The sequence below is a fragment of the Ranitomeya variabilis genome, chromosome 3 (assembly GCF_051348905.1).
Source record: "Ranitomeya variabilis isolate aRanVar5 chromosome 3, aRanVar5.hap1, whole genome shotgun sequence".
Taxonomy (NCBI): domain Eukaryota; kingdom Metazoa; phylum Chordata; class Amphibia; order Anura; family Dendrobatidae; genus Ranitomeya; species Ranitomeya variabilis.
This window is the reverse complement of record NC_135234.1, coordinates 73,403,082-73,430,500: the sequence shown is the minus strand read 5'-3', so window position 1 is coordinate 73,430,500 and position 27,419 is coordinate 73,403,082. Positions and strand designations below refer to the sequence as shown.

The 27,419-nt window shown below is 43.1% G+C and overlaps 1 protein-coding gene across 6 annotated transcripts in view; it reads right to left on the bottom strand.

The window, feature by feature from the left end:
- The window catches only part of GLRA2 (glycine receptor alpha 2), a 270,603-nt gene that overhangs the window by 121,298 nt on the left and 121,886 nt on the right, over positions 1-27,419 (bottom strand). For all 6 annotated transcript variants that reach the window (XM_077294157.1, XM_077294163.1, XM_077294162.1 and 3 more), the window contains one exon: positions 24,824-25,038. In XM_077294157.1, the coding sequence (XP_077150272.1) occupies positions 24,824-25,038 (215 nt within the window). The remainder of the gene's footprint in view (positions 1-24,823; positions 25,039-27,419) is intronic.

Here is a 27,419-nt window from a genome sequence, read left to right as displayed (position 1 = left end):
TTTTTATCTAACTAAGGAGGGACAAAAAGGGGTTTGATTTACTATTTTTTTTAATTTTTTCATCACTGTGATAGGGTCTATCACAGTGATCAAAATGACCCAATAGAAAAATTCTGCTATTGTTGCCGGGTACCGGCCGGCAGATCTTGGCGGGCGCACTAAGCATGCTCCCGCCATTTTCTTCTAGGAAGATGGGCCAGGATAAGGGAGCCGGAGGATTTGGGGATGGCGGATGTACCAGGAGGGCTCAAGGGACCACATTTCTCTCCTCTGATATGCTAGATCATATCAGAGGAGAGAGAAATTAATGTAAAATCAGACTTTTTTGTGATTGACGTTATTCGGGGGAATAACTGCGATCATGTGACTGGGGACGGTAAAAACCGACCTGAATCATGTTCTCTGGGGTCTCAGCTACCACCTGTAGCCAAGACCCTGGATATTTTCCAGCGTTGGTAGGGCGCTATACACTTATTTCTCAGCTCTGTTAAAAAGCGGCGCTCAGGAATAAGTACATGTAACTGCTGGCGTTTAAAGGCGTATTGGTGGTCGTTAAGGGGTTGAAACTCCACTTCTAACACTTTTTCTTAACTTTTGTGAAGTTAGGGACCAGTGTTAACAAGTACAGTTGACAAGTAAAAGTTTATAGTCTTTCACTAGAAGACAATAGAAAGAAATTAAATTGTATTTCAAATAATATGAGTTTTACTAATATACCGAATAAGATAAAACTTTATTTTAATGTAGAATAAGTACCTAATTTACTTCAGGTTTGATGTAGCTCAGCAATGCATGGATTGTCGGGAGAATTTATGGCAATTATTCTCCTAAGCCCCAAACAAAAGCTCTGTTTTTTTTGCTTTGTTAAATACAACAGAATTGATTTGCAAATCTACTTAGTTCAGAATGTTCATTTTTAGTGAAAGACTTCTGCTAAGGAAGCTATTAAGAAGTCAACTAAGGTGTAAGTCCCATGGTGTTCAGAAGCGGACACACTGTACTTGGCAGGCTGACAGGTCGCCTGTTTCTGCACATTGGGAACATAATGTAATTATCTGCATTCATTGTTTTCATAACTTATTTAAATACAAACAGATTTGTAAAGACTTTATTACTCTTAAGGTCTGTTTTCACTTAACAACCACTGATTGGTGACTTCCTTGCTGATCTGTGGTCATTTAATAGCCTGTAGTAGCCTGTTTAAATAGGCTAACTCGGCTTCAGATATGCACTGAATGATCTGTATCACATCATTCGGCTGCTATTGTTTTATCAGCGCAGGTTTTGTTTACACAGGATGATGGGCTGCTGAGAAGTTTGATCCTTTGCTCTGACCAAAAGATCATTTCACCCAACGAACAAGCATTTTCTCATTCTTTGGACTATCAGCAGCATCTTTGCACTGCACAATTATCGGAAGAAGAGTGTTCCTAAGAATGTTTGTTCATGCTATTCATGCAATGTAAATGTGCCTTTGCTCAATTAACGAATGATGATACCTGACAATACTGGAGAACATCAAATTGGGTAATCTGAGAGGGACATCCCTAATCAGAACCTCCATCTATGAGCAGAAATCACCTCTCTGTGTTTGGAAGATAAAGTCTCTCTCAGCATTACCAACTAACTCTCTGAATGTAAAGGGAATCTGTCAGTAGGTTTTGCTATGTAATTTGAGAGCAGCATAATATAGGGCAAGAAAGCCTGATTCCAGGGATGTATCACTTATTGGACTGCGTAGTTTAGTTTTGATAGAATCCTTGTTTTTCTGATGTAGCTGTAGAAGAGCTAAGACTTTTGGACTGTGTATAACCCACCCACATCCCGGACTGGCAGATTCCTGTGTGCACTGTGCGTCGTCAGCAAGCTGCCAATCAGTGGTGGGGGCAGAGTTACCCAGATTAGCCTGACTGGTTTGCGCGTGAGATGTAGTCCTGTAGTAATAATCTCCTGCTGATAAAATACTGATTGTATTCAAACTACAACACACAACCCATTAAGTGACACATCCCTGTAGTCAGACCAACCTGCCCTATATTATACTGTTCGCAGATTAAATAGCAAAAACCCGCTGACAGATTATCTTTAATGTACACTATGTACGGCTTAATTTCAAAATACAGATTAGATTTACCTAAATTGCTGCCAGGCACTGGGACACCCTGTGATCAGCTTACTGTCAGGGGACGCTTCTAATATAAGGCCATTGTCCAAAAGAGAAAAACCCCTTTAAAAATGATCTGCACGGAGTAGCACAATAGTAATCACAAGCTAACCTCCTTTACACATTTAAATACAAGTATTAGAAGTTTAAAAAATAAGAAAAGTTGTAGGCCAAAATGCCCTAATACCGGCGGCGGTTCATATGGGGTTAAAGAGCAATGTGATGACGTAAGAGATGCCATGATTATTAAGAGGCGCATGTCGCCTAATAAATTTGGAGCATCTTTGCCTTCGTAATAGAAAATGAAATATATGCTCGTTATGAGCTGGTAAAGATTTCTATTATATAATTTACGGCAATTTTTGAAAAAAATTATAGTAAAATTGTTCAGTCAGTCCCATTTGTTAACGGGGTATTCCCATCTCCAAGATCTTATCTCAAAATGTAGTGTTTGTAATAATTATATTAGCAAATACCTCCAATTAGAAATGTAGTATAGTTCTTCTGATTCACTATGTCGCTTACCCCATGTGCAGGGCATTGCAGTAGCTTAGGTATCCATGGTTACAACAACTCATATGTACTTTTGATTAGTTAACTGGTGACCGTAACCATGGATATCTAAGCTACTGCAATGCCGTGCACATGGGGTAAGCGACATAGATTATGAGGAGAAATATACTACATTTCTAATTGAATGTATTTGTTAATATTATTATTTTTTACACCTACTACGTATCGGGGTGTGATCTTGGTGATAGGAATACCCCTTTAAGCCCCACCAACTTTTTAGAAAAATGTCAAAAGCAATGTAAAATCATAAAAAGTCATACAAAATTATGCAAAATAGGCATGCATTAAACAAAAATGTAAAAAATAGTAATTGTAAATAAGGCTGATGGACAGTGGGCTGCCTTTATGTGAGCATCTCTTAGGAGAAGTCAGTAGCGCATGAGCTTATGAGGAAAGACTGCACAAACTTTCTGCCATATGGATTCAGGAGCATGTAAAGCTGGACATTATCGGGTCAAGTTGAAGAATTTCCAGATAACTCATTATTATTAGGGTTGATGGAATATCTTTGGATAAGAGCTTATCCCAGTAGCTATAACGTTTACCAAATAGCTGCATCGAGAACCCGGATACCTGGAGCACTCCCGATGAAGTTCGGCACCGTAGCTGCATGTGTCACTATTTCTAACCAGGACATGTTCCTGTACTGAAACAGTGGATTTAAGTTTTCTTGGATGGAGAGAAGATGATTGTCTACACCTGCCCTTATAAAGTGAGGGAGCTCATGAGTCCAAACATATTCAGTAATCAAACAGGTTGGTGGCACACCCAGTGAAATAGCTAGCTCGAAAAGGGTGTTAGTTCCTCTGAAGCCAACCACTTAGCTCCTGTAGACCAATAGTAGACAGAGTGAAGGAACCGCACACCTAAAGGTGCTTGTAGATGCTTCAAATAGGAGCTGGATTCTGGTTGTCCCCGTTTTGTTGAATCCCACCACTCATCCTGGACAGCTTTGACCTATATGCATTGAACAAAGCCTATACATCTGATGAAGTGTCTTCACCTGAAACATTAACATAATACTGTACTTACCATTACCAATAGCCAATTGGATATGAAATATTGACAATAAATCCTATTTGAAATCTCCAATTGCCTTTCGTTGTCAAGTTTCTTCACTCTGTCCAAATACATTCAGCCTACACCCACACAGCCTGTCTGCCAGCTGCAGCTTATACTGAGCAGTGTGAGATCTCAGCAGGGAGGAGGGACACTGATGATCTATCAATATGGTTAGGAGGGATGAGATTGAATTACAACTTTCAAAGCAAATTATACAGCCATGAAGTTTCAAAGTAAGTACGCAAGCTTCAGTGGGTCTAAGAGGACTATGTAATAATGTATGTAGTTTGTATTGTAAAGTGTGCTGACAAATCCTCTATAAAGCTAACTTACTGGGAAGGAATATGATAGCAAACAATTACTTCATGACTTTGCCCTTGTGATAGTGTAGAACTTCTTTAAAAAATGCATTAGAACAATGCACCTGTCATATAAATGCCTGGTGTCCTTATCACTGTGTCCCCGGATTATCTCTTACATATCTCATTTTATTTCCACGTGAAATGCTTCAAGAACACAAACAACAGAATATCTTGAAATTATATATTAAAAACTTGCCTCTATGTCTAAATTGTTAGATTAGGTATACAAGTGATGAGATTTGTTTGGAGATATCGTCTTATTGGCCCATTACCAACCTGATAAGACCAGTTTCCATGACAACTGACTTTGGTTGAGAGACGAAATATCTAAAAAAAGATGTAGCAGGTATCCTCATCTATACGTGTTCCCGGCTTTCATTTTTCTTTCTTTCACCTGTACGATTCATATCCTGAAGTTATTTTTACGATAAGTCAGAAGAGCTTCTGATACTTAGAATTTATTCTCAAGCACTGGGTCGTTATCTGTATGTTATGTTCTATAATTATCTGATGACAGAATTTAAATCTAGAAAGAATCAATGTCCATAGACGTCAGGCTTACAACCAGTCTTCAACAAAAGTATTTTATTGGAGTGAAAAATGGCAAGCAAATCGATTTAAAGGCATAGAATTTTTACTTAATTTGGCAAATTTTGGGGTTTTGACTAGGGTTGAGCGAAACGGGTCGATCATTTTCAAAAGTCGCCGACTTTTGGCTAAGTCGGCGTCTCATGAAACCCGATCCGACCCCTGTGCTTGTCGGCCATGCGGTACGCGACTTTCGCGCCAAAGTCGCGTTTCAATGACGCGAAAAGCGCCATTTCTCAGCCAATGAAGGTGAACGCAGAGTGTGGGCAGCGTGATGACATAGATCCTGGTCCCCACCATCTTAGAGAAGGGCATTGCAGTGATTGGCTTGCTGTCTGCGGCGTCACAGGGGCTATAAAGGGGCGTTCCCGCCGACCGCCATCTTACTGCTGCTGATCTGAGCTTAGGGACAGGTTGCTGCCGCTTCATCAGAAGCAGGGAGAGCGTTAGGCAGGGTCCACTAACCACCAAACCGCTTGTGCTGCAGCGATTTCCACTGTCCAACACCACCTTCGGTGTGCAGGGACTGTGGAAGCTATTTTTTTTTTTTTTTCCCCTCAGCGCTGTAGCTCATTGGGCTGCCCTAGAAGGCTCCGTGATAGCTGTATTGCTGTGTGTACGCCACTGTGGAAACCAACTGCTTTTTTCAAAGCACATATCCTCTTGTTCCTTCCTTTCTGCACAGCTATCTTTTCTGTTTTTCCACACTTTTTATTTAATTTGTGCATCAGTCCACTCCTATTGCTGCCTGCCATACCTGGCTTACATTACTGCAGGGAGATAGTAATTGTAGGACAGTTTTTTTTTTTTTTTTGTTTTTTTTTTTTGTGGGAGATTAAGATTGGCATTTCTGCTACAGTGCCATCCCTGTGTGTGCCATCTCTCACTGAGTGGGCCATAGAAAGCCTATTTATTTTTTCCGTGATTTGTGTTCTAAAATCTACCTCAACACAAAAACAGTACATCAATCAGTGGGAGAAAAATATTGGCCTCAGTCAGGGCTTGTGTGCCACTGCTGTGTGTGCTATCTCTCATTCAGTGGGCTATAGCAAGCCTATTTTTTTTTTTTTTTTTTAATATTATTTGGTTTCTAATTCTCCCTGAAAAAAAAAAAAAAAACCTAAAAAAACAGTGGGAGAATAATATTGCCCTTTCAGCTTGTGTGCCAGTCTTGACTCCTGGGTGTGCCACCTCTCTCCCTCTCATTCAGTGGGCCATAGAAAGCCTATTTATTTTTTTTTTTAAATATTATTGGGTTTCTAAAGTCTCCCTGAAAAAACAAAAAATACATAAAAAAACAGTGGGAGAGTAATATTGCCCTTTCAGCTTGTGTGCCAGTCTTGACTCCTGGGTGTGCCACCTCTCTCCCTTTCATTCAGTGGGCCATAGAAAGCCTATTTATTTTTTCCGTGATTTGTGTTCTAAAATCTACCTCAACACAAAAACACTACATCAATCAGTGGGAGAAAAATATTGGCCTCAGTCAGGGCTTGTGTGCCACTGCTGTGTGTGCTATCTCTCATTCAGTGGGCTATAGCAAGCCTATTTTTTTTTTTTTTTTTTTTTTAATATTATTTGGTTTCTAAAGTCTCCCTGAAAAAAAAAAAAAAACATAAAAAAACAGTGGGAGAGTAATATTGCCCTTTCAGCTTGTGTGCCAGTCTTGACTCCTGGGTGTGCCACCTCTCTCCCTTTCATTCAGTGGGCCATAGAAAGCCTATTTATTTTTTGGTTTTTTTAATATTATTTGGTTTCTAAAGTCTCCCTGAAAATAAAAAAAAAAAATACATAAAAAAACAGTGGGAGAGTAATATTGCCATTTCAGCTTGTGTGCCAGTCTTGACTCCTGGGTGTGCCACCTCTCTCCCTCTCATTCAGTGGGCCATAGAAAGCCTTGTTTTTTTGTTTTTTTTTTAATATTATTTGGTTTCTAAAGTCTCCCTGAAAATAAAAAAAAAAAACATAAAAAAACAGTGGGAGAGTAATATTGCCATTTCAGCTTGTGTGCCAGTCTTGACTCCTGGGTGTGCCACCTCTCTCCCTCTCATTCAGTGGGCCATAGAAAGCCTTGTTTTTTTGTTTTTTTTTTAATATTATTTGGTTTCTAAAGTCTCCCTGAAAATAAAAAAAAAAAACATAAAAAAACAGTGGGAGAGTAATATTGCCATTTCAGCTTGTGTGCCAGTCTTGACTCCTGGGTGTGCCACCTCTCTCCCTTTCATTCAGTGGGCCATAGAAAGCCTATTTATTTTTTGGTTTTTTTAATATTATTTGGTTTCTAAAGTCTCCCTGAAAATAAAAAAAAAAAATACATAAAAAAACAGTGGGAGAGTAATATTGCCATTTCAGCTTGTGTGCCAGTCTTGACTCCTGGGTGTGCCACCTCTCTCCCTCTCATTCAGTGGGCCATAGAAAGCCTTGTTTTTTTGTTTTTTTTTTAATATTATTTGGTTTCTAAAGTCTCCCTGAAAATAAAAAAAAAAAACATAAAAAAACAGTGGGAGAGTAATATTGCCATTTCAGCTTGTGTGCCAGTCTTGACTCCTGGGTGTGCCACCTCTCTCTCTAATTGTGGGCCATAGAAAGCCTATTTATTTTTTGGTTTTTTTAATATTATTTGGTTTCTAAAGTCTCCCTGAAAATAAAAAAAAAAAATACATAAAAAAACAGTGGGAGAGTAATATTGCCCTTTCAGCTTGTGTGCCAGTCTTGACTCCTGGGTGTGCCACCTCTCTCCCTTTCATTCAGTGGGCCATAGAAAGCCTATTTATTTTTTGGTTTTTTTAATATTATTTGGTTTCTAAAGTCTCCCTGAAAATAAAAAAAAAAAATACATAAAAAAACAGTGGGAGAGTAATATTGCCCTTTCAGCTTGTGTGCCAGTCTTGACTCCTGGGTGTGCCACCTCTCTCCCTTTCATTCAGTGGGCCATAGAAAGCCTATTTATTTTTTGGTTTTTTTAATATTATTTGGTTTCTAAAGTCTCCCTGAAAATAAAAAAAAAAAATACATAAAAAAACAGTGGGAGAGTAATATTGCCATTTCAGCTTGTGTGCCAGTCTTGACTCCTGGGTTTGCCACCTCTCTCTCTAATTGTGGGCCATAGAAAGCCTATTTATTTTTTGGTTTTTTTAATATTATTTGGTTTCTAAAGTCTCCCTGAAAATAAAAAAAAAAAATACATAAAAAAACAGTGGGAGAGTAATATTGCCCTTTCAGCTTGTGTGCCAGTCTTGACTCCTGGGTGTGCCACCTCTCTCCCTTTCATTCAGTGGGCCATAGAAAGCCTATTTATTTTTTGGTTTTTTTAATATTATTTGGTTTCTAAAGTCTCCCTGAAAATAAAAAAAAAAAATACATAAAAAAACAGTGGGAGAGTAATATTGCCATTTCAGCTTGTGTGCCAGTCTTGACTCCTGGGTGTGCCACCTCTGTCCCTCTCATTCAGTGGGCCATAGAAAGCCTTGTTTTTTTTTTTTTTTTTAAATATTATTTGGTTTCTAAAGTCTCCCTGAAAATAAAAAAAAAATACATAAAAAAACAGTGGGAGAGTAATATTGCCATTTCAGCTTGTGTGCCAGTCTTGACTCCTGGGTGTGCCACCTCTCTCTCTAATTGTGGGCCATAGAAAGCCTTTTTATTTTTTTCCTTCATTTGTGTTTTAAAATCAACCTCAACACAAAAACACTACATCAATCAGTGGGAGAAAAATATTGGCCTCAGTCAGGGCTTGTGTGCCACTCCTGTGCGTGCCATCTCTCATTCAGTGGGCCATAGAAAGCCTTGTTTTTTTGTTTTTTTTTTAAATATTATTTGGTTTCTAAAGTCTCACAGAGAAAAAAAAAAAAATTAATTAGGTGGGAGATTAATATTGACATTAGTGCTTGAGTGACAGTCCTGCGTGTGTGTCATCTCTGTGATTTGGTGTCACAGAAAACAGAGTGTGTAACATTGTGCCTGATTTTCCTTGTGGTCTCACCAACCTGTTAAGGGATATTGAAATCATACTGAAGTTATAGCTCACCGTGTAAGTTGTTTGACAGCAACAAATAAAGTTAGTTTGGTTACGATTTTTAAACAATGAGGAAGTCTGGTGCAAGAGGTCGTCGTGGGCGTTCATTGTCAGCTGGTAATGATGGTAGTGGTAGTGGAGCATCAGGTGGTCGTGGGGATAAAAATATTCCACCTAAGTCTGGAGCTGTGGAGCCAGTTTCGTCGTCAGGCTACACAAGGCCTCGAACGCTCTCTTTTCTGGGAGTAGGAAAACCGCTTTTAAAGGCTGAGCAGCAACAGCAAGTTTTGGCTTACATTGCAGACTCAGCCTCTAGCTCTTTTGCCTCCTCTTCCGAAACTGGTAAATGTAAAAGCAGCGCGTCGCTTGTGGATGTTCACGGTCAGGGACAAGTCGCTTCCTTGTCCTCCTCAGCAAAAACTACAACAAGAGAGAAGGATGCAGCAGGCGACACAACGGGTCACTCCATGGAGCTCTTTACACATACCGTCCCTGGCTTAGAAAGTGAAACATTTAACAGGCCATGCCCATTACAAGTAGATTCTGACATGGAGTGCACTGATGCACAGCCACAGCCAGAGTACTATGCTGCTCCTTTGACTCAGACCACCACATTGCCCTCTCAGGGTACAGATCCACAATCAGACCCTGATGAGACTATGTTGCCCCGCCACGAACGCTATACCACCGACCGACACAGTGACACAGACGAAGTTGCACACGAGCTCGAAGAGGAGGTAATAGATGACCCAGTTATTGACCCCGATTGGCAGCCATTGGGGGAACAGGGTGCAGGCGGCAGTAGTTCAGAAGCGGAGGTGGAGGAGGGGCCGCAGCAGGCATCAACATCGCAACAGGTTCCATCTGCCGGGCCCGTATCTGGCCCAAAACGCGTGTCAAAGCCAAAACCTGTTGGAGGACAGCGTGGCCATCCGGTTAAAGCTCAGTCTGCAATCCCTGAAAAGGGATCCGAGTCTAGGAAGAGTGCAGTCTGGCATTTTTTTAAACAACATCCAACTGATCAGCGCAAAGTCATCTGTCAAAAATGTTCAACTAGCTTAAGCAGAGGTCAGAATCTGAAAAGTCTAAATACTAGTTGCATGCATAGACACTTAACCACCATGCATTTTCAAGCCTGGACTAACTACCAAACGTCCCTTAAGGTTGTAGCACCCTCGGCCAATGAAGCTAGTCAGCAACGCAACATCCCTTCCGTCACTGTAAGGCCACCATTTTCCGCACCACCGGCAGTATCTGTGCAGGTTTCTTTGCCAGCCAAAAGCAGTCAGGGTCAGGGAATCACCAGTTTAGTAGGAGGAAATATTGCATCTAGGGCACCGGCGGAAACAATACCGTCTCCAACCGTCTCTCAGTCTGCCATGTACACCGGCACACCCGAAAGTTCCACGATCTCCTGCTCTCCAGTCCAGCTCACCCTACATGAGACTCTGGTTAGAAAAAGGAAGTACTTATCCTCGCATCCGCGTACACAGGGTTTTAACGCCCACATAGCTAGACTAATCTCGTTAGAGATGATGCCCTACCGTTTAGTTGAAAGCGAAGCTTTTAAAGCCCTGATGGAGTACGCTGAACCACGATACGAGCTACCTAGTCGACACTTTTTTTCCAGAAAAGCCATCCCAGCCCTGCACCAGCATGTTAAACAGCGCATCGTCCATGCACTTAGGCAATCTGTGAGTACAAAGGTGCACCTGACTACAGATGCATGGACCAGTAGGCATGGCCAGGGACGTTATGTGTCCATCACGGCACACTGGGTGAATGTGGTGGATGCAGGGTCCACAGGCGACATCAATTTAGGGACAGTTGTGCCTAGCCCACGGTCTAGGAAACAGTTGGCTGTAGGCGTTCGCACCCCCTCCTCCTCCTCCTCGTCCTCCTGCAGAAGCTACAGCTCTTCCACAGAACGCAGTCGGCCAACCACTCCATCGGCAGATGACACTGTTGCACACCAGTTGTCCCATTATGGGCCAGCTACTGCCAAGCGTCAGCAGGCTGTATTGGCTATGAAGTGTTTGGGCGACAACAGACACACCGCGGAAGTTCTGTCCGAGTTCTTGCAACAAGAAACGCAGTCGTGGCTGGGCACAGTAGATCTTGAGGCAGGCAAGGTAGTGAGTGATAACGGAAGGAATTTCATGGCTGCCATCTCCCTTTCCCAACTGAAACACATTCCTTGCCTGGCTCACACCTTAAACCTGGTGGTGCAGTGCTTATTGAAAACTTATCCTGGGTTCTCCGACCTGCTCCTCAAAGTGCGTGCACTTTGCTCACATATCCGACGTTCGCCTGTACACGCCAGCCGTATGCAGACCTATCAGCGGTCTTTGAACCTTCCCCAGCATCGCCTAATCATAGACGTTGCAACAAGGTGGAACTCAACACTGCACATGCTTCAGAGACTGTGCGAACAGAGGCGTGCTGTTATTTATTTGTGGGAGGATACACGGGCAGGCAGTAGGATGGCAGACATGGAGTTGTCAGGTGTGCAGTGGTCGAAGATACAAGACATGTGTCAAGTCCTTCAGTGTTTTGAGGAATGCACACGGCTGGTTAGTGCAGACAACGCCGTAATAAGCATGAGCATCCCCCTAATGCGTCTGCTGATGCAAAGTTTGACGCACATAAAGGAGCAGGCGTCTGCACCAGAGGAAGAGGGAAGCCTTGATGACAGTCAGCCATTGTCTGGTCAGGGCAGTGTACAGGACGAGGTAGCGGGCGAAGAGGAGGTGGAGGACGAGGAGGATGATGGGGATGAGTATATTTTTAATGCCGAACCTTTCCCGGGGGCACAGGAAATTGGTTGCGTGTCACGGCCGGGTTCTGGTTTTTTGAGGGACACAAGTGACGTAGATTTGCCTGCAACTGCCCCTCAACCAATCACAACCGGAGATTTGACAACTGGAACTTTGGCCCACATGGCGGATTATGCCTTACGTATCCTAAAAAGGGACACACGCATTACGAAAATGATGAACGATGACGATTACTGGTTGGCCTGCCTCCTTGATCCACGCTATAAAGGCAAATTGCAAAATATTATGCCACATGAGAACTTGGAACTAATATTAGCAACCAAACAATCAACTCTTGTTGACCGTTTGCTTCAGGCATTCCCAGCACACAGCGCACGTGATCGTTCTCACACAAGCTCCAGGGGGCAGCAGACTAGGAGTGTTAGGGGTGCACACATCAGAAGTGGCGTTGGACAGAGGGGTTTTCTGACCAGGTTGTGGAGTGATTTTGCTATGACCGCAGACAGGACAGGTACTGCTGCATCAATTGAAAGTGACAGGAGACAACATTTGTCCAGTATGGTTACTAACTATTTTTCATCCCTTATCGATGTTCTCCCTCAACCGTCATTCCCATTTGATTACTGGGCCTCCAAATTAGACACCTGGCCAGAATTGGCAGAATATGCATTGCAGGAGCTTGCTTGCCCGGCAGCAAGTGTCCTATCAGAAAGAGTATTCAGTGCTGCAGGTTCAATATTAACCGAAAAAAGGACTCGTCTGGCTACCCAAAATGTTGACGATCTAACATTCATTAAAATGAACCACAACTGGATTTCGAAATCTTTTGCCCCACCTTGCCCGGCCGACACCTAGCTTTCCTATGAAAAGCTCTTGCCTGTGAATTACTTTTCTAATGTCTAATTTGCTGCAGCTGATTGTACAGCATACGACATGTTTACACCTCCCTAAATGGCAAAACTCCCCACACGGGGCCGTGGTATCGCGACTTGGCGCAAGCACCCGTGAGACTGCTGTTTGTCTGAAGAGGTGGGTGTGCTCGCTTTTGGTTGACGGCATTGCTACTGGGTCCCTCATAGTACAATGTAGTGTCTCTGGCGGTGGTGGTGCGCACCCAACGTCAGACACACCGTTGTAACATGAGGGGCCCTGGGGCGGTCCCGCCGGCCTCAAGAGAGTTCCCCCCTACCCCAGCTCAAAATGTGCTCTACCACGTGCAAAATTATGTCGCACAGCTCCACCAATCTTTAGTCTATTCGCTGACATCATTCAATGTCTGGCACTGACAATACAAATTTGTAGACATCTATGATGCAACTTAAAGTAGTCTGTGTCTGTGTCCTATATTGGCACCATTAAATAGTTACTGCCAAATTACAATGTCAGAAACTCAGTAGATGAGCCCACCCCTGTACCTAAGTATGCCACCTTTTTTTTTTGTTTTGGTTGTTTTGCGAGACATTAACATCTATTTATATTTTGGGAGTACTGGGACAGACACTCCTTGCACTACTCCTCCACTCACCACCAAGCTGCCTGTGTATCCATGTAACCGCTGTAAAACTGCCATGAGCCTATTGTTTGTTATTTTAGGCCTTTGATAGCCTGTCTGCGGTCCCTACTTTAAATACTCCTCCACTGACCACCAAGCTGCCTGCCCGTGTATCCATGTAACCGCTGTGAAACTGCCATGAGCCTATTGTTTGTTATGTTAGGCCTTTGATAGCCTGTCTGCGGTCCCTACTTTAAATACTCCTCCACTGACCAGACCACTGCTGCCCGTGTACCCCTGGAACCAATTATAAAGTGCCTACAGCCAGCCCATTTTCTTATGTTAGGCCTTTGAAGCCTGTCTGCGGTCCCTACTTTAAATACTCCTCCACTGACCAGACCACTGCTGCCCGTGTACCCCTGGAACCAATTATAAAGTGCCTACAGCCAGCCCATTTTCTTATGTTAGGCCTTTGAAGCCTTTCTGCGGTCCCTACTTTAAATACTCCTCCACTCACCACCACCAAGCTGCCTGCCCGTGTATCCATGTAACCGCTGTGAAACTGCCATGAGCCTATTGTTTGTTATTTTAGGCCTTTGATAGCCTGTCTGCGGTCCCTACTTTAAATACTCCTCCACTCACCACCAAGCTGCCTGTGTATCCATGTAACCGCTGTAAAACTGCCATGAGCCTATTGTTTGTTATTTTAGGCCTTTGATAGCCTGTCTGCGGTCCCTACTTTAAATACTCCTCCACTGACCAGACCACTGCTGCCCGTGTACCCCTGGAACCAATTATAAAGTGCCTACAGCCAGCCCATTTTCTTATGTTAGGCCTTTGAAGCCTGTCTGCGGTCCCTACTTTAAATACTCCTCCACTCACCACCACCAAGCTGCCTGCCCGTGTATCCATGTAACCGCTGTGAAACTGCCATGAGCCTATTGTTTGTTATTTTAGGCCTTTGATAGCCTGTGTGCGGTCCCTACTTTAAATACTCCTCCACTCACCACCAAGCTGCCTGCCCGTGTATCCATGTAACCGCTGTGAAACTGCCATCATGAGCCTATTGTTTGTTATGTTAGGCCTTTGATAGCCTGTCTGCGGTCCCTACTTTAAATACTCCTCCACTGACCAGACCACTGCTGCCCGTGTACCCCTGGAACCAATTATAAAGTGCCTACAGCCAGCCCATTTTCTTATGTTAGGCCTTTGAAGCCTGTCTGCGGTCCCTACTTTAAATACTCCTCCACTCACCACCACCAAGCTGCCTGCCCGTGTATCCATGTAACCGCTGTGAAACTGCCATGAGCCTATTGTTTGTTATTTTAGGCCTTTGATAGCCTGTGTGCGGTCCCTACTTTAAATACTCCTCCACTCACCACCAAGCTGCCTGCCCGTGTATCCATGTAACCGCTGTGAAACTGCCATGAGCCTATTGTTTGTTATTTTAGGCCTTTGATAGCCTGTGTGCGGTCCCTACTTTAAATACTCCTCCACTCACCACCAAGCTGCCTGCCCGTGTATCCATGTAACCGCTGTGAAACTGCCATGAGCCTATTGTTTGTTATGTTAGGCCTTTGATAGCCTGTCTGCGGTCCCTACTTTAAATACTCCTCCACTGACCAGACCACTGCTGCCCGTGTACCCCTGGAACCAATTATAAAGTGCCTACAGCCAGCCCATTTTCTTATGTTAGGCCTTTGAAGCCTGTCTGCGGTCCCTACTTTAAATACTCCTCCACTGACCAGACCACTGCTGCCCGTGTACCCCTGGAACCAATTATAAAGTGCCTACAGCCAGCCCATTTTCTTATGTTAGGCCTTTGAAGCCTGTCTGCGGTCCCTACTTTAAATACTCCTCCACTCACCACCACCAAGCTGCCTGCCCGTGTATCCATGTAACCGCTGTGAAACTGCCATGAGCCTATTGTTTGTTATTTTAGGCCTTTGATAGCCTGTCTGCGGTCCCTACTTTAAATACTCCTCCACTCACCACCAAGCTGCCTGCCCGTGTATCCATGTAACCGCTGTGAAACTGCCATCATGAGCCTATTGTTTGTTATGTTAGGCCTTTGATAGCCTGTCTGCGGTCCCTACTTTAAATACTCCTCCACTGACCAGACCACTGCTGCCCGTGTACCCCTGGAACCAATTATAAAGTGCCTACAGCCAGCCCATTTTCTTATGTTAGGCCTTTGAAGCCTGTCTGCGGTCCCTACTTTAAATACTCCTCCACTGACCAGACCACTGCTGCCCGTGTACCCCTGGAACCAATTATAAAGTGCCTACAGCCAGCCCATTTTCTTATGTTAGGCCTTTGAAGCCTGTCTGCGGTCCCTACTTTAAATACTCCTCCACTCACCACCACCAAGCTGCCTGCCCGTCTATCCATGTAACCGCTGTAAAACTGCAATGAGCCTATTGTTTGTTATTTTAGGCCTTTGATAGCCTGTCTGCGGCCCCTACTTGCAATACTCCTCCACTGACCACAATGCTGCCTGGAGTGCCTGCCTGTGTATCCATGTAACCGATGTAAAACTGCCATGACTGCCTACTGTTTGTTATTTTAGGCCTTTGATAGCCTGTCTGCAGCCCCTACTTGCAATACTCCTCCACTGACCACACCAATGCTGCCCGTGTACCCCTGGAACCTATTTAAAAGTTCATAGAGCCTAGTTATATATTTTATTTACTATTAATAAGGCCATGATGGACTACGCTGTACCACGCTACAAGCTAACCAGTCGACACTTCTTTTGCGAGAAAAGCCATCCCAACCCTCCACCAGCATGTAGAAGACCGCATTGTCCATGCACTCTGGCAATCTGTGAGTACAAAGGTGCACCTGACAACAGACGCATGGACCTGTAGGCATGGCCACGGAAGATTACGTGTCCATTACGGCGCAATGGGTTAATGTGGTGGATGCATGGTCCACAGGGGACAGCCTACTAAGTCTGTCTGCAGTCCCTAATTCAAATTGTGCTCCACTGTCTAAATCGGAACTTCCACCTTCTGGCTTTCGGCCTATAGTATCAGAAATTAAACTGCATTTGGCCTTCAACTTTGGTTAGGGCCTACTAACGGCTTCTGCCCCTCCCTGGTGTTGCCCTCAACTAAATAAAGCTGAGCTTCAACCTTCTGCTCCAAATTACCATTTTGAAAAATGCAATAGGCTTTTCAGGCCTACTAAAGGAGTCTGTCTGTGTGCCCCTCCCTGGTGTTGTCCTCAACTAAATAAAGCTGAGCTTCAACCTTCCGGCTCTCATTATGTGGTTTTAAAAAAAAAAAAGGTGGTTAGGGCCTACTAACGGCTTCTGCCCCTCCCTGGTGTTGTCCTCAACTAAATAAAGCTGAGCTTCAACCTTCCGGCTCTCATTATGTGGTTTTAAAAAAAAAAAAGGTGGTTAGGGCCTACTAACGGCTTCTGCCCCTCCCTGGTGTTGTCCTCAACTAAATAAAGCTGAGCTTCAACCTTCCGGCTCTCATTATGTGGTTTTAAAAAAAAAAATGGTGGTTAGGGCCTACTAACGGCTTCTGCCCCTCCCTGGTGTTGTCCTCAACTAAATAAAGCTGAGCTTCAACCTTCCGGCTCTCATTATGTGGTTTTAAAAAAAAAAAAGGTGGTTAGGGCCTACTAACGGCTTCTGCCCCTCCCTGGTGTTGTCCTCAACTAAATAAAGCTGAGCTTCAACCTTCCGGCTCTCATTATGTGGTTTTAAAAAAAAAAAGGTGGTTAGGGCCTACTAACGGCTTCTGCCCCTCCCTGGTGTTGTCCTCAACTAAATAAAGCTGAGCTTCAACCTTCCGGCTCTCATTATGTGGTTTTAAAAAAAAAAAAGGTGGTTAGGGCCTACTAACGGCTTCTGCCCCTCCCTGGTGTTGTCCTCAACTAAATAAAGCTGAGCTTCAACCTTCCGGCTCTCATTATGTGGTTTTAAAAAAAAAAATGGTGGTTAGGGCCTACTAACGGCTTCTGCCCCTCCCTGGTGTTGTCCTCAACTAAATAAAGCTGAGCTTCAACCTTCCGGCTCTCATTATGTGGTTTTAAAAAAAAAAAAGGTGGTTAGGGCCTACTAACGGCTTCTGCCCCTCCCTGGTGTTGTCCTCAACTAAATAAAGCTGAGCTTCAACCTTCCGGCTCTCATTATGTGGTTTTAAAAAAAAAAATGGTGGTTAGGGCCTACTAACGGCTTCTGCCCCTCCCTGGTGTTGTCCTCAACTAAATAAAGCTGAGCTTCAACCTTCCGGCTCTCATTATGTGGTTTTAAAAAAAAAAATGGTGGTTAGGGCCTACTAACGGCTTCTGCCCCTCCCTGGTGTTGTCCTCAACTAAATAAAGCTGAGCTTCAACCTTCCGGCTCTCATTATGTGGTTTTAAAAAAAAAAAAGGTGGTTAGGGCCTACTAACGGCTTCTGCCCCTCCCTGGTGTTGTCCTCAACTAAATAAAGCTGAGCTTCAACCTTCCGGCTCTCATTATGTGGTTTTAAAAAAAAAAAAGGTGGTTAGGGCCTACTAACGGCTTCTGCCCCTCCCTGGTGTTGTCCTCAACTAAATAAAGCTGAGCTTCAACCTTCCGGCTCTCATTATGTGGTTTTAAAAAAAAAAATGGTGGTTAGGGCCTACTAACGGCTTCTGCCCCTCCCTGGTGTTGTCCTCAACTAAATAAAGCTGAGCTTCAACCTTCCGGCTCTCATTATGTGGTTTTAAAAAAAAAAAAGGTGGTTAGGGCCTACTAACGGCTTCTGCCCCTCCCTGGTGTTGTCCTCAACTAAATAAAGCTGAGCTTCAACCTTCCGGCTCTCATTATGTGGTTTTAAAAAAAAAAAGGTGGTTAGGGCCTACTAACGGCTTCTGCCCCTCCCTGGTGTTGTCCTCAACTAAATAAAGCTGAGCTTCAACCTTCCGGCTCTCATTATGTGGTTTTAAAAAAAAAAAAGGTGGTTAGGGCCTACTAACGGCTTCTGCCCCTCCCTGGTGTTGTCCTCAACTAAATAAAGCTGAGCTTCAACCTTCCGGCTCTCATTATGTGGTTTTTAAAAAAAAAATGGTGGTTAGGGCCTACTAACGGCTTCTGCCCCTCCCTGGTGTTGTCCTCAACTAAATAAAGCTGAGCTTCAACCTTCCGGCTCTCATTATGTGGTTTTAAAAAAAAAAAAGGTGGTTAGGGCCTACTAACGGCTTCTGCCCCTCCCTGGTGTTGTCCTCAACTAAATAAAGCTGAGCTTCAACCTTCCGGCTCTCATTATGTGGTTTTAAAAAAAAAATGGTGGTTAGGGCCTACTAACGGCTTCTGCCCCTCCCTGGTGTTGTCCTCAACTAAATAAAGCTGAGCTTCAACCTTCCGGCTCTCATTATGTGGTTTTAAAAAAAAAAATGGTGGTTAGGGCCTACTAACGGCTTCTGCCCCTCCCTGGTGTTGTCCTCAACTAAATAAAGCTGAGCTTCAACCTTCCGGCTCTCATTATGTGGTTTTAAAAAAAAAAAAGGTGGTTAGGGCCTACTAACGGCTTCTGCCCCTCCCTGGTGTTGTCCTCAACTAAATAAAGCTGAGCTTCAACCTTCCGGCTCTCATTATGTGGTTTTAAAAAAAAAAAAGGTGGTTAGGGCCTACTAACGGCTTCTGCCCCTCCCTGGTGTTGTCCTCAACTAAATAAAGCTGAGCTTCAACCTTCCGGCTCTCATTATGTGGTTTTAAAAAAAAAAATGGTGGTTAGGGCCTACTAACGGCTTCTGCCCCTCCCTGGTGTTGTCCTCAACTAAATAAAGCTGAGCTTCAACCTTCCGGCTCTCATTATGTGGTTTTAAAAAAAAAAAAGGTGGTTAGGGCCTACTAACGGCTTCTGCCCCTCCCTGGTGTTGTCCTCAACTAAATAAAGCTGAGCTTCAACCTTCCGGCTCTCATTATGTGGTTTTAAAAAAAAAAAGGTGGTTAGGGCCTACTAACGGCTTCTGCCCCTCCCTGGTGTTGTCCTCAACTAAATAAAGCTGAGCTTCAACCTTCCGGCTCTCATTATGTGGTTTTAAAAAAAAAAAATGGTGGTTAGGGCCTACTAACGGCTTCTGCCCCTCCCTGGTGTTGTCCTCAACTAAATAAAGCTGAGCTTCAACCTTCCGGCTCTCATTAAGTGGTTTTAAAAAAAAAATGGTGGTTAGGGCCTACTAACGGCTTCTGCCCCTCCCTGGTGTTGCCCTCAACTAAATAAAGCTGAGCTTCAACCTTCTGCTCCAAATTACCATTTTAAAAAATGCAATAGGCTTTTCCGGCCTACTAAAGGTGTCTGCCCCTCCCTGGTGTTGTCCTCAACTGAACAAAGCTGAGCTTCCACATTCTGGCTTTCGCCCTATACTATCAGATATTAAACTGCATTTGGCCTACTAGTGTGGTTAGGCCCTTGAAACAGTGTCTGCTGCTCTTGGGTTTGCTACTCCACTGAACAAAGCAATGCCGCCTGTTTAGTCCTGTTACCAATTTTGAACTGCATGTAGCCTACTTTATTCTTTGGCCCTATATCTGTTTCCTCCTCATCCTGCCCATTGCCCAGCCACTGCTAAATGAGTCTGCTGGTACATTGACCGAGACCACTACATTCCCCTTGTACTCTACACAGCCAGAATCTGTCCCTGCTGAAAGTAAGGTTCCCCTTCCCGCATGTTATACCACCTTACACAGGGACAAAGAGGAAGGTGCAGATGAAAGTGCAGGTTCCTTCATCAGGTGGGGGGGCATACTCGTTGGCGACGTCACTGGCACAGGGCCCCTCAGAGTACGCAAAAGTGTCGCTGCTGGTGGGAGGCGCCCCCGCCATGCAAACACACCGCCGTACTTTGAGGGGCCCTGTGCCAGTGGCAATGCGAACGAGTGGGCCCCCCCCCTGCTTGCTCAGGATCACAGCACTTGCAACTTTTAAATAATTACCTTTCCCTGCAACACCGCCGTGACGTAGTCCGCATTTCCTGGGCCCACGAAAAACTTGAGCCGGCCCTACTCCCCCCACAACTTTTGCCAAATGACCCCCAATTCCCTATGCCCAACTATTATTATAAAGTTAATTAAGATTGACAAGCTTCAGAAACAAGAATGGATGTTTTTGGCATTAAAATGGGCACTGTAGGTGTTTTCCTGGCCTCCACTCACTGCCGACTATGCTTCCCCATTGACTTGCATTGGGTTTCGTGTTTCGGTCGATCCCCGACTTTTAGCGATAATCGGCCGACTGCACTCGACTCGACTCTGGACAAAATCGGGTTTCCCAAAACCCTACTCGATCTTAAAAAAATGAAAGTCGCTCAACCCTAGTTTTGACATAGAGAAATTGAAATATTTGCCAGGTTTGAAAAAGTGTAGATTTGAGCAAAACATTTTCACCATTGTCTGTGTTTAGTAAAACCAAATAAATGAGCCAGACTGTAAGCTGTTATACATGCAAAGTATAAGAACATGTTCACACTGTGGCCATTTCACAGACAGAACCCAAGAATAAACAAAATGAGCATAGACCCTACAGCAGTTAACACAATATTGATAAAAAAGCATAAACGCCATCCCACCATGACACGGTATACTCATAGGGAAGGTCCTATCATGTCTCTAGTATTAAAACCTTACTATGTGTCAAACGACCTCAATGTGAATAAGGGCCGAGCAGGACAAGGTCCTGACCGAGACATCCATCCATCGGAAGCTCTGCCCTTATTCATATTGAGGTTGTTTGACACATAGTAAGGTTTAATATTAGGGACAGGATACGACCTTCCCGATGGCTACACCTTGTTGCGGTGGGATGGCTTTTATGCTCTTTTGATCAAAATAGTGTTAGCTAAGTACCATATGTTATTTACATGTACTGTTAGTAGTTGTTATTTACATTATGTAGGGTATATGCTCATTTTTTTCTTTTGTTTTGTTTTTGTAGGGTTCTGTTTAGTAATAATAACTTGGTGGTCAATTTGTTGGCTACACCTCTCCAGTTAATTCCTTCCCATTTTTATATAATATTTACAAAATTGTTAAAAAAAGTTGAAATTTTTGAGCAAATACAAAATATGCCATAGTGTGGGACCTTTTTTTTTTTTTTTTTTAACTAGAAAACATCTGTAAGTCACTTGATAGAGTCCAATTTTCACAGCTATTTACGGTGCAAATTACCAAGCCTAAAATGAATATTTGTATTCAGCACTACGTCATAATAGGTTTACTGCAGGAGACGAAGGACAACAACAGTAAAAGTGAACAGGTAAAACTATAAGTGAGATGACTGTTTCTGTAATGACACAGGTAGAAAGCAACCCTAAAAGTTAACATAGGACCACTTGAAACATGACTTGGGCTATCAGCCAAATATTAGATACAGATTTCAAGATGTTGCTCCTCATTTGCCGAAGGTAGGGTTTTTTTTACAGTGTGTTTGGATTTTTTTTGCCAGATATAAAGGTTTCTTCTTTTAATCAGGCTTATGACCAATTTCAGATAACATCAAAGTTCATCTAAACTTTGATGTGGTCCAAGGATGGACATACCAATGGTGCATCAACTTGAGCAGCCATAAATTGGCCCAATAGGTAAGGGGGCCCACTACCACCTTCAAAGCAGCTTCTGTATATGAAATCACCAAGGGGGAAAAAATTACACCTGCTCCTGACGAAGCCACTTTGGTGGCGATACGTGTTGGGCTACATGCCCCCTGGAAACTTTGGGTGATGGTTACTATGGTCATGTTCGTATAGCAGGGGTAGTGTGGGCCTTATTTGTACTACACAAGATTATATGGTACTTGCCTAGGCTACATGTTTTCATGGGCCATTCCACATAGGCATCTATAGGCTCACCTTTTCAATGTATTTTACATGTAATACTCCAACCTGACCATGATATATGACTGTTTTAGGTGCATTTCTTTGTGTTAAAGGAGCCAGATATAGTGTGGCTAAATATAAGTCTTGGTCACTTGCAGTGGGTGGTTCATGTCTGTAATGACCTTGGGAGTATAATTCATCTCTCCCCTTTTTTTGGGTAGATCATCTAGCCATTGTTATATCTTTGAAGCATGTAATTTTTTCCCCCTTGGTGATTTCATATACAGAGTGTTTCATTTATAGACATACTTTTTCGCTGTATATTGTTCAAAATACTTATCAGCAGCTATTGTCTAGATATGCGCCATTTGCAATAACATCTATTTTTTGCCACTCATGTTGTGAGTTGTGCCATGTTTGTACATTTACATGTGATTATTCCATGGTGATGTCCTTCTAGCTGGGTTATTGATCCATCCATCTAGGACAAATATATCACTGTTATCACTACATGCACCTTTATAGATTGTCTGTATATTTGTTCATTTGTTCATCAATCTTGTTCCATCACATATTTCCAGGGGGGGAGGTTCCTCATATGGAACCCATGGTTCATTTGGGTTTTGGTTTTAATTGTTTTTAATCGAGTGGTGTTTTTGTTTTCGTAGTTGTTTAATAAAATCTATATTACTATATTCAAGTGGTGGTCCCCTTTTTATAGCTTGACGCTTCTCTTTTTGTAAATGTGTACTCCTTCAGGTCAAGCTTGGGCCGACACCCTTTTTGTTTGCAATTTTAGCGTATTTTGCTTTGATGGTGCCCTCCACTTCTTGCTTATACATTAAAATGAGCTTCCAGACTGCAGAGGGGCCCTTTTCTGTCTGTGTCCACCCCTGATCGGGTCATTTTTCATCTAAGAATACTTTAGGAGGAGAGAGATAAGAATTACAGACCCTGATATCAGAACAAGCTCGCTGATGAATTTCACTGTTAATTCATCTTCCAGCTACTTAAAGTGATATCTTCAGGATTTATGAAATAAAAAAGGTCATTGAAACCCAATTGCAAATATTATTTTTAACTGAAAGGTATGCATTTATGTAAAGTACAAACTTTTTACTTAAAGATGCGGTGCTAAATTGGCAAAAAAGAGTTTAGGTGAAGAGAGATAAAGATTACAGACACAGCCGTCAGAACAACTCATTGATGGATTTCTCTATTAACTCTGCAGCCGGCTATGTACAGTGATACGTAGAGGCTATAAAAGAGAAATAGACCAAAATTGTTTAAAGGGTTGTCTGGTCTCAGAACAAAAGTCTGCAGCCACTCTATGTGACCGCAGATTGTTGAATCATGTTAGTGTGCGAGTTGTATCTGTCACGATTCCACAGTATTCCGTGTAAGAGTTGGTTGGTCACATTCCCACATGTATACAATTTGGATGCTAACAGTCACATGCCGACTTGTCTCAGATAAGAAATCACCCACCTGCATGGGGAATGCAGGGGAATCCTGACAGCGTGCGTGTTAGCTTCATTAGGAGAGGTGGATTCCCTATGTCTCAGGTTTGGGTGGGCACTCCCGACGTCGATGCAACAAGGAGGAAAGTACGTGGGAAGAAAGGACTTGGTACACACAAGAATGTCAGTAACAGTAGGATGGATGAAATTAAACCTAGCAGGTATGAAATGCAAACAAAACAAAACACAAACACAAAAATAACAGAAAGCATAGATGGTAGATAGTGATGAGCGAGTATGCTCGTTACTCACGTTTCTCCGAGCATGCTCGGGTGGTCTCCGAGTATTTCAGCATGCTCGGAAATTTAGTATATGTCGACGCAGCTGCATGATTTGCGGCTGCTAGACAGCCTGAATATATGTAGGGATTGTCTGTTTGTTAGAGAATCACCAAATGTAGTCAAGCTGTCTAGCAGCCGCAAATCGTGCAGCTGCGTCGACATAAACTAAATCTCCGAGCACCCGAAATACTCGACCACCCGAGCATGCTCGGAGAAACTCGAGTAACGAGTATACTCGCTCACCACTAATGATTGAGCACATCAAACATTGGACTAGAGTCTCAATCCCAAGAGACAGGTGTGTCGAAATAGGTCTAGGAAGATGAGGTCTTTGATCCGCTCCAGGCAACTTGCAAAACCTGATGTGAAGCACAACAGAGGGCAGTGGACCCAGGGGAAGGAAACTGACCCTGAGATACCCAGATGTATAACAAGAAAAATAGAGTGACTTGATGACTTTTCTGCTTAGACTGGACAATTCCCTTAATAAAACCAATTAGCAAAAAATTATTTTTAGAATAAAATACATTCAAGTAAAAAAAAAAAGCAAGCAAACAAAACACATCAATATGATTCTTTTAAAATGGTCACCAATGTCCAGAATAATACATGTTGCTATAAATATAGAATTTCGCTAAGGATGCACAGTTGCTAAGACTCTTAGAAGGCCAACTTCCAATTTTTCTATTTATCTGCCTATCCATCTATCTATCCCTATAGGGTTTATCATTAGTTGCAAGCGGGGGAAAGATAATTGGCATGGAGGCCAGTGGGCATGAAGGGCAGCAGGGAAATCATTGCTCACTATAGCCATTCAGGTACAATCTTTGCATTGACGTTCTGCCTGTAGAAAGCTGTCAGCGAAACAGTAATACTATAGCGCTTGTCATTATAGTCCGTGGGCATATCATGAGCTTAAAAGATCTGCTGGATAATGAATGCAAATAGTCATTATATTAGCAGCCGAGGAGATAATATCAATACATCTAATTGACAAAACCACTTATCTCTCTAATAAGATGACCGAGAATATTTATTCAATGTCTTAGTCCTATTATAAACTCAACTCAGAATGGATTCAATTGCAAATATATCCTTTACTATATTAATTGGCTGCATGCTCAAGTCAAACAATGGCTGATTTCAATGACAACGTGCCACTGTCCCGATAAAGCAGAAGGCCCATGTTCTCTTACCTTTGGAAGGGAAGCTCTGGAGCCTGAGCTCTGAGTTGTCATTGTTAGGACAGTTGTAATTCCCAAAGCAACTCTAGCTGGAGCCGCATCCATATTAATCCAGAAGGACACCCAGGATAAGATGACAATGAGTAAACTAGGGATGTACATCTGTATCAAGTAATATCCCATCTGACGCTCCAGGTGAAACTTAACCTCAATGCAAGTAAACTTTCCTGAAAGTAAATGAAACATAGTTGTGTCACTCATAGGATCATCCATCATGATGAGTTTGTTAAGTGATACTGCCTTCTCAAGTGAAACGGTCAATGTGCCTCCAAATGCCTCTGCACATTATAGTACTGTATTACAGGGTCATTCTCAATATTGAAAGTTATCACCAGAGCTGAGAAAAATATTTGCTGGACCCTTTCCGTGGCGGCTGGACCCGAGCACTGACAACCACCTTCTACCTACGGGTACCTAGCTTCTCCAACATCTCTTATGATTAATATTTGGCAACATGATGTACAAGTAATGTCCCAGGCCTACTAATCATAGGTGCTAGGGATGCCACAGGTAATAGGAGGCATGCAGTGCTCTGGTCCAGCCCATGGATGACTGCTGTAGCCACTGGGCCCAAGGTTCTGTAAACTAGATATCATCCATCCTCAACATTAGTTAAAACCTTCCAACCAGTGGTGGTCTGACCACTGGGTCACCAATGAACTTGTGAACGAGGCTCTTAAATACGCCATTCATTATCTGGGGAATTAACAGAAAAGGTCCAGCACTGTACTCCACTATCTCCGGGAGTCCCTTAGAAGATGAATGGAGTTGTGCCACACATGCCTGACCAATGCTCCATTGTGTGGGTCTTAAGAATCAGAAACGTATCACCTATCCTGTAGGTATATGATAACTTTCATCAAGCAATGCTAGTAGGTAGAGATAAAGCCAAACATAACACAGCAACATGGCAAATTTTATGAGAGATCCGAGGCACAGTAGGCCCCAATAGGAGTCTATGGGTATGGCATCATGGGTTAGTTTCACGTGAAGGTAAATTATGCAGGAAAATACAAGAAACTCTGCTTTTTTCTAATACTTGTGCTGTTTTGCTCCAGTTTCCTTCCACATTCAAAAGACATACGGGTCATTGGTTTCCTATGAAATTGGCCCCGGTGTATATGTGACAGACATTGGTATAAGATGCAAGCCCCGATGATGGGAAGGAGTAATTAGTGAATACATGCCCCATAAAGCTCTGTCTGTCCTCACTGGGCGGCTTTTAAATCATGAGAGATTCCACAGAATGTATAAAGGACAGTTCAGAATTAGAAAAGAGGGAATGTTTTATTGGACATGACACTGCACCACCATTTTCCATGGGCTCTTTTTGGTAATGGTGGCTCAGTGGTTAGCACTGTTGTTTTGCAGCAATGGACTACTGGGTTCAAATCTCATCAAGGACAACATCTCCGGGTTCTCCAGTTTTCTTCCAAATTCCAAAGACATGCTGATAGAGAATTTAGATTGTGAGCCCCAATGGGGGCAGTGATGATGTTGTCTGTGAAATATGATGGTGCTATATAAGCAGGAATAATAATAAATATTGCAGATCAGATGCAGGCATAGGACTAAACTGCAATACCGGTCACGTGTGGTGAACCAGTCCTATACAACCGCTACAAGCCATGAACATTGCACCACTTCATAGTGATGTGTTTTTATCATTCGCGGCATGTATGAAATATCAACATTTTACTTGCTTCTTGGGCGGCAAAGAAAACTGATTCGAAGTGACACCACTCATTTTTTCTCCCCTCTTAAGTGATATCTCTGCATACTTTTTTTTTACAGTGTGATGATACTTTCTGCACAGACTGTGACCCACCTGGAATCCAGAGGATTTTTTTTCTCTAATTGTGACAGATGCAAGCATGACACATATGGCTGAATCTGCCACGTTTCATTACGAGACTGAATACAATGACACAAGTCACGCAATTTAGGACACACTCATGCTTATCTGGGAAATTATGGCTGCAGTGTTACGGATTCCTTTGGAAACAGTCAGGAGGTTGTCTGCACATTCACGCTCCTCTATACAAATACAATCTAATAAAACTCCCATCAGTCAGAAGAAAGCTTCGAGGAGTGTCTGGGGAATCATTTTTTTTCTTCTTCAAAGAATGATAGTGGTGTCTTGGATTTATTATGGAAGCATGTGAAGAATGCGCAATATAGGCACAAGTGTATTACAGAGAGATCACACAGCGAACGTGAACCCTATCCGATTTTATGAATCTCCAGAGAATGTTATTATGACCTTCACTGAAAACAATGAGCGAAGGCGCCTTATAATAGATAACGTGCTCCGATTCTTTACAAAAAACAGTCAGTGTAACACCAATACCAAGTACATCCTCTATGCAGTACAAATCTGCACCTCTGTAGTGTTACATGTAGATGTGACCGTTCATTTACAATGTAATCTAAGGGCCTATTCACACTGTGTTTTCTCCTATGTTCAGTGGCCCTGTCTGAGCTTACATCCGTATCCCCGCAAAATGGGACTCAGGTGTATGTGCTGACAGCACCATTGACTATAATG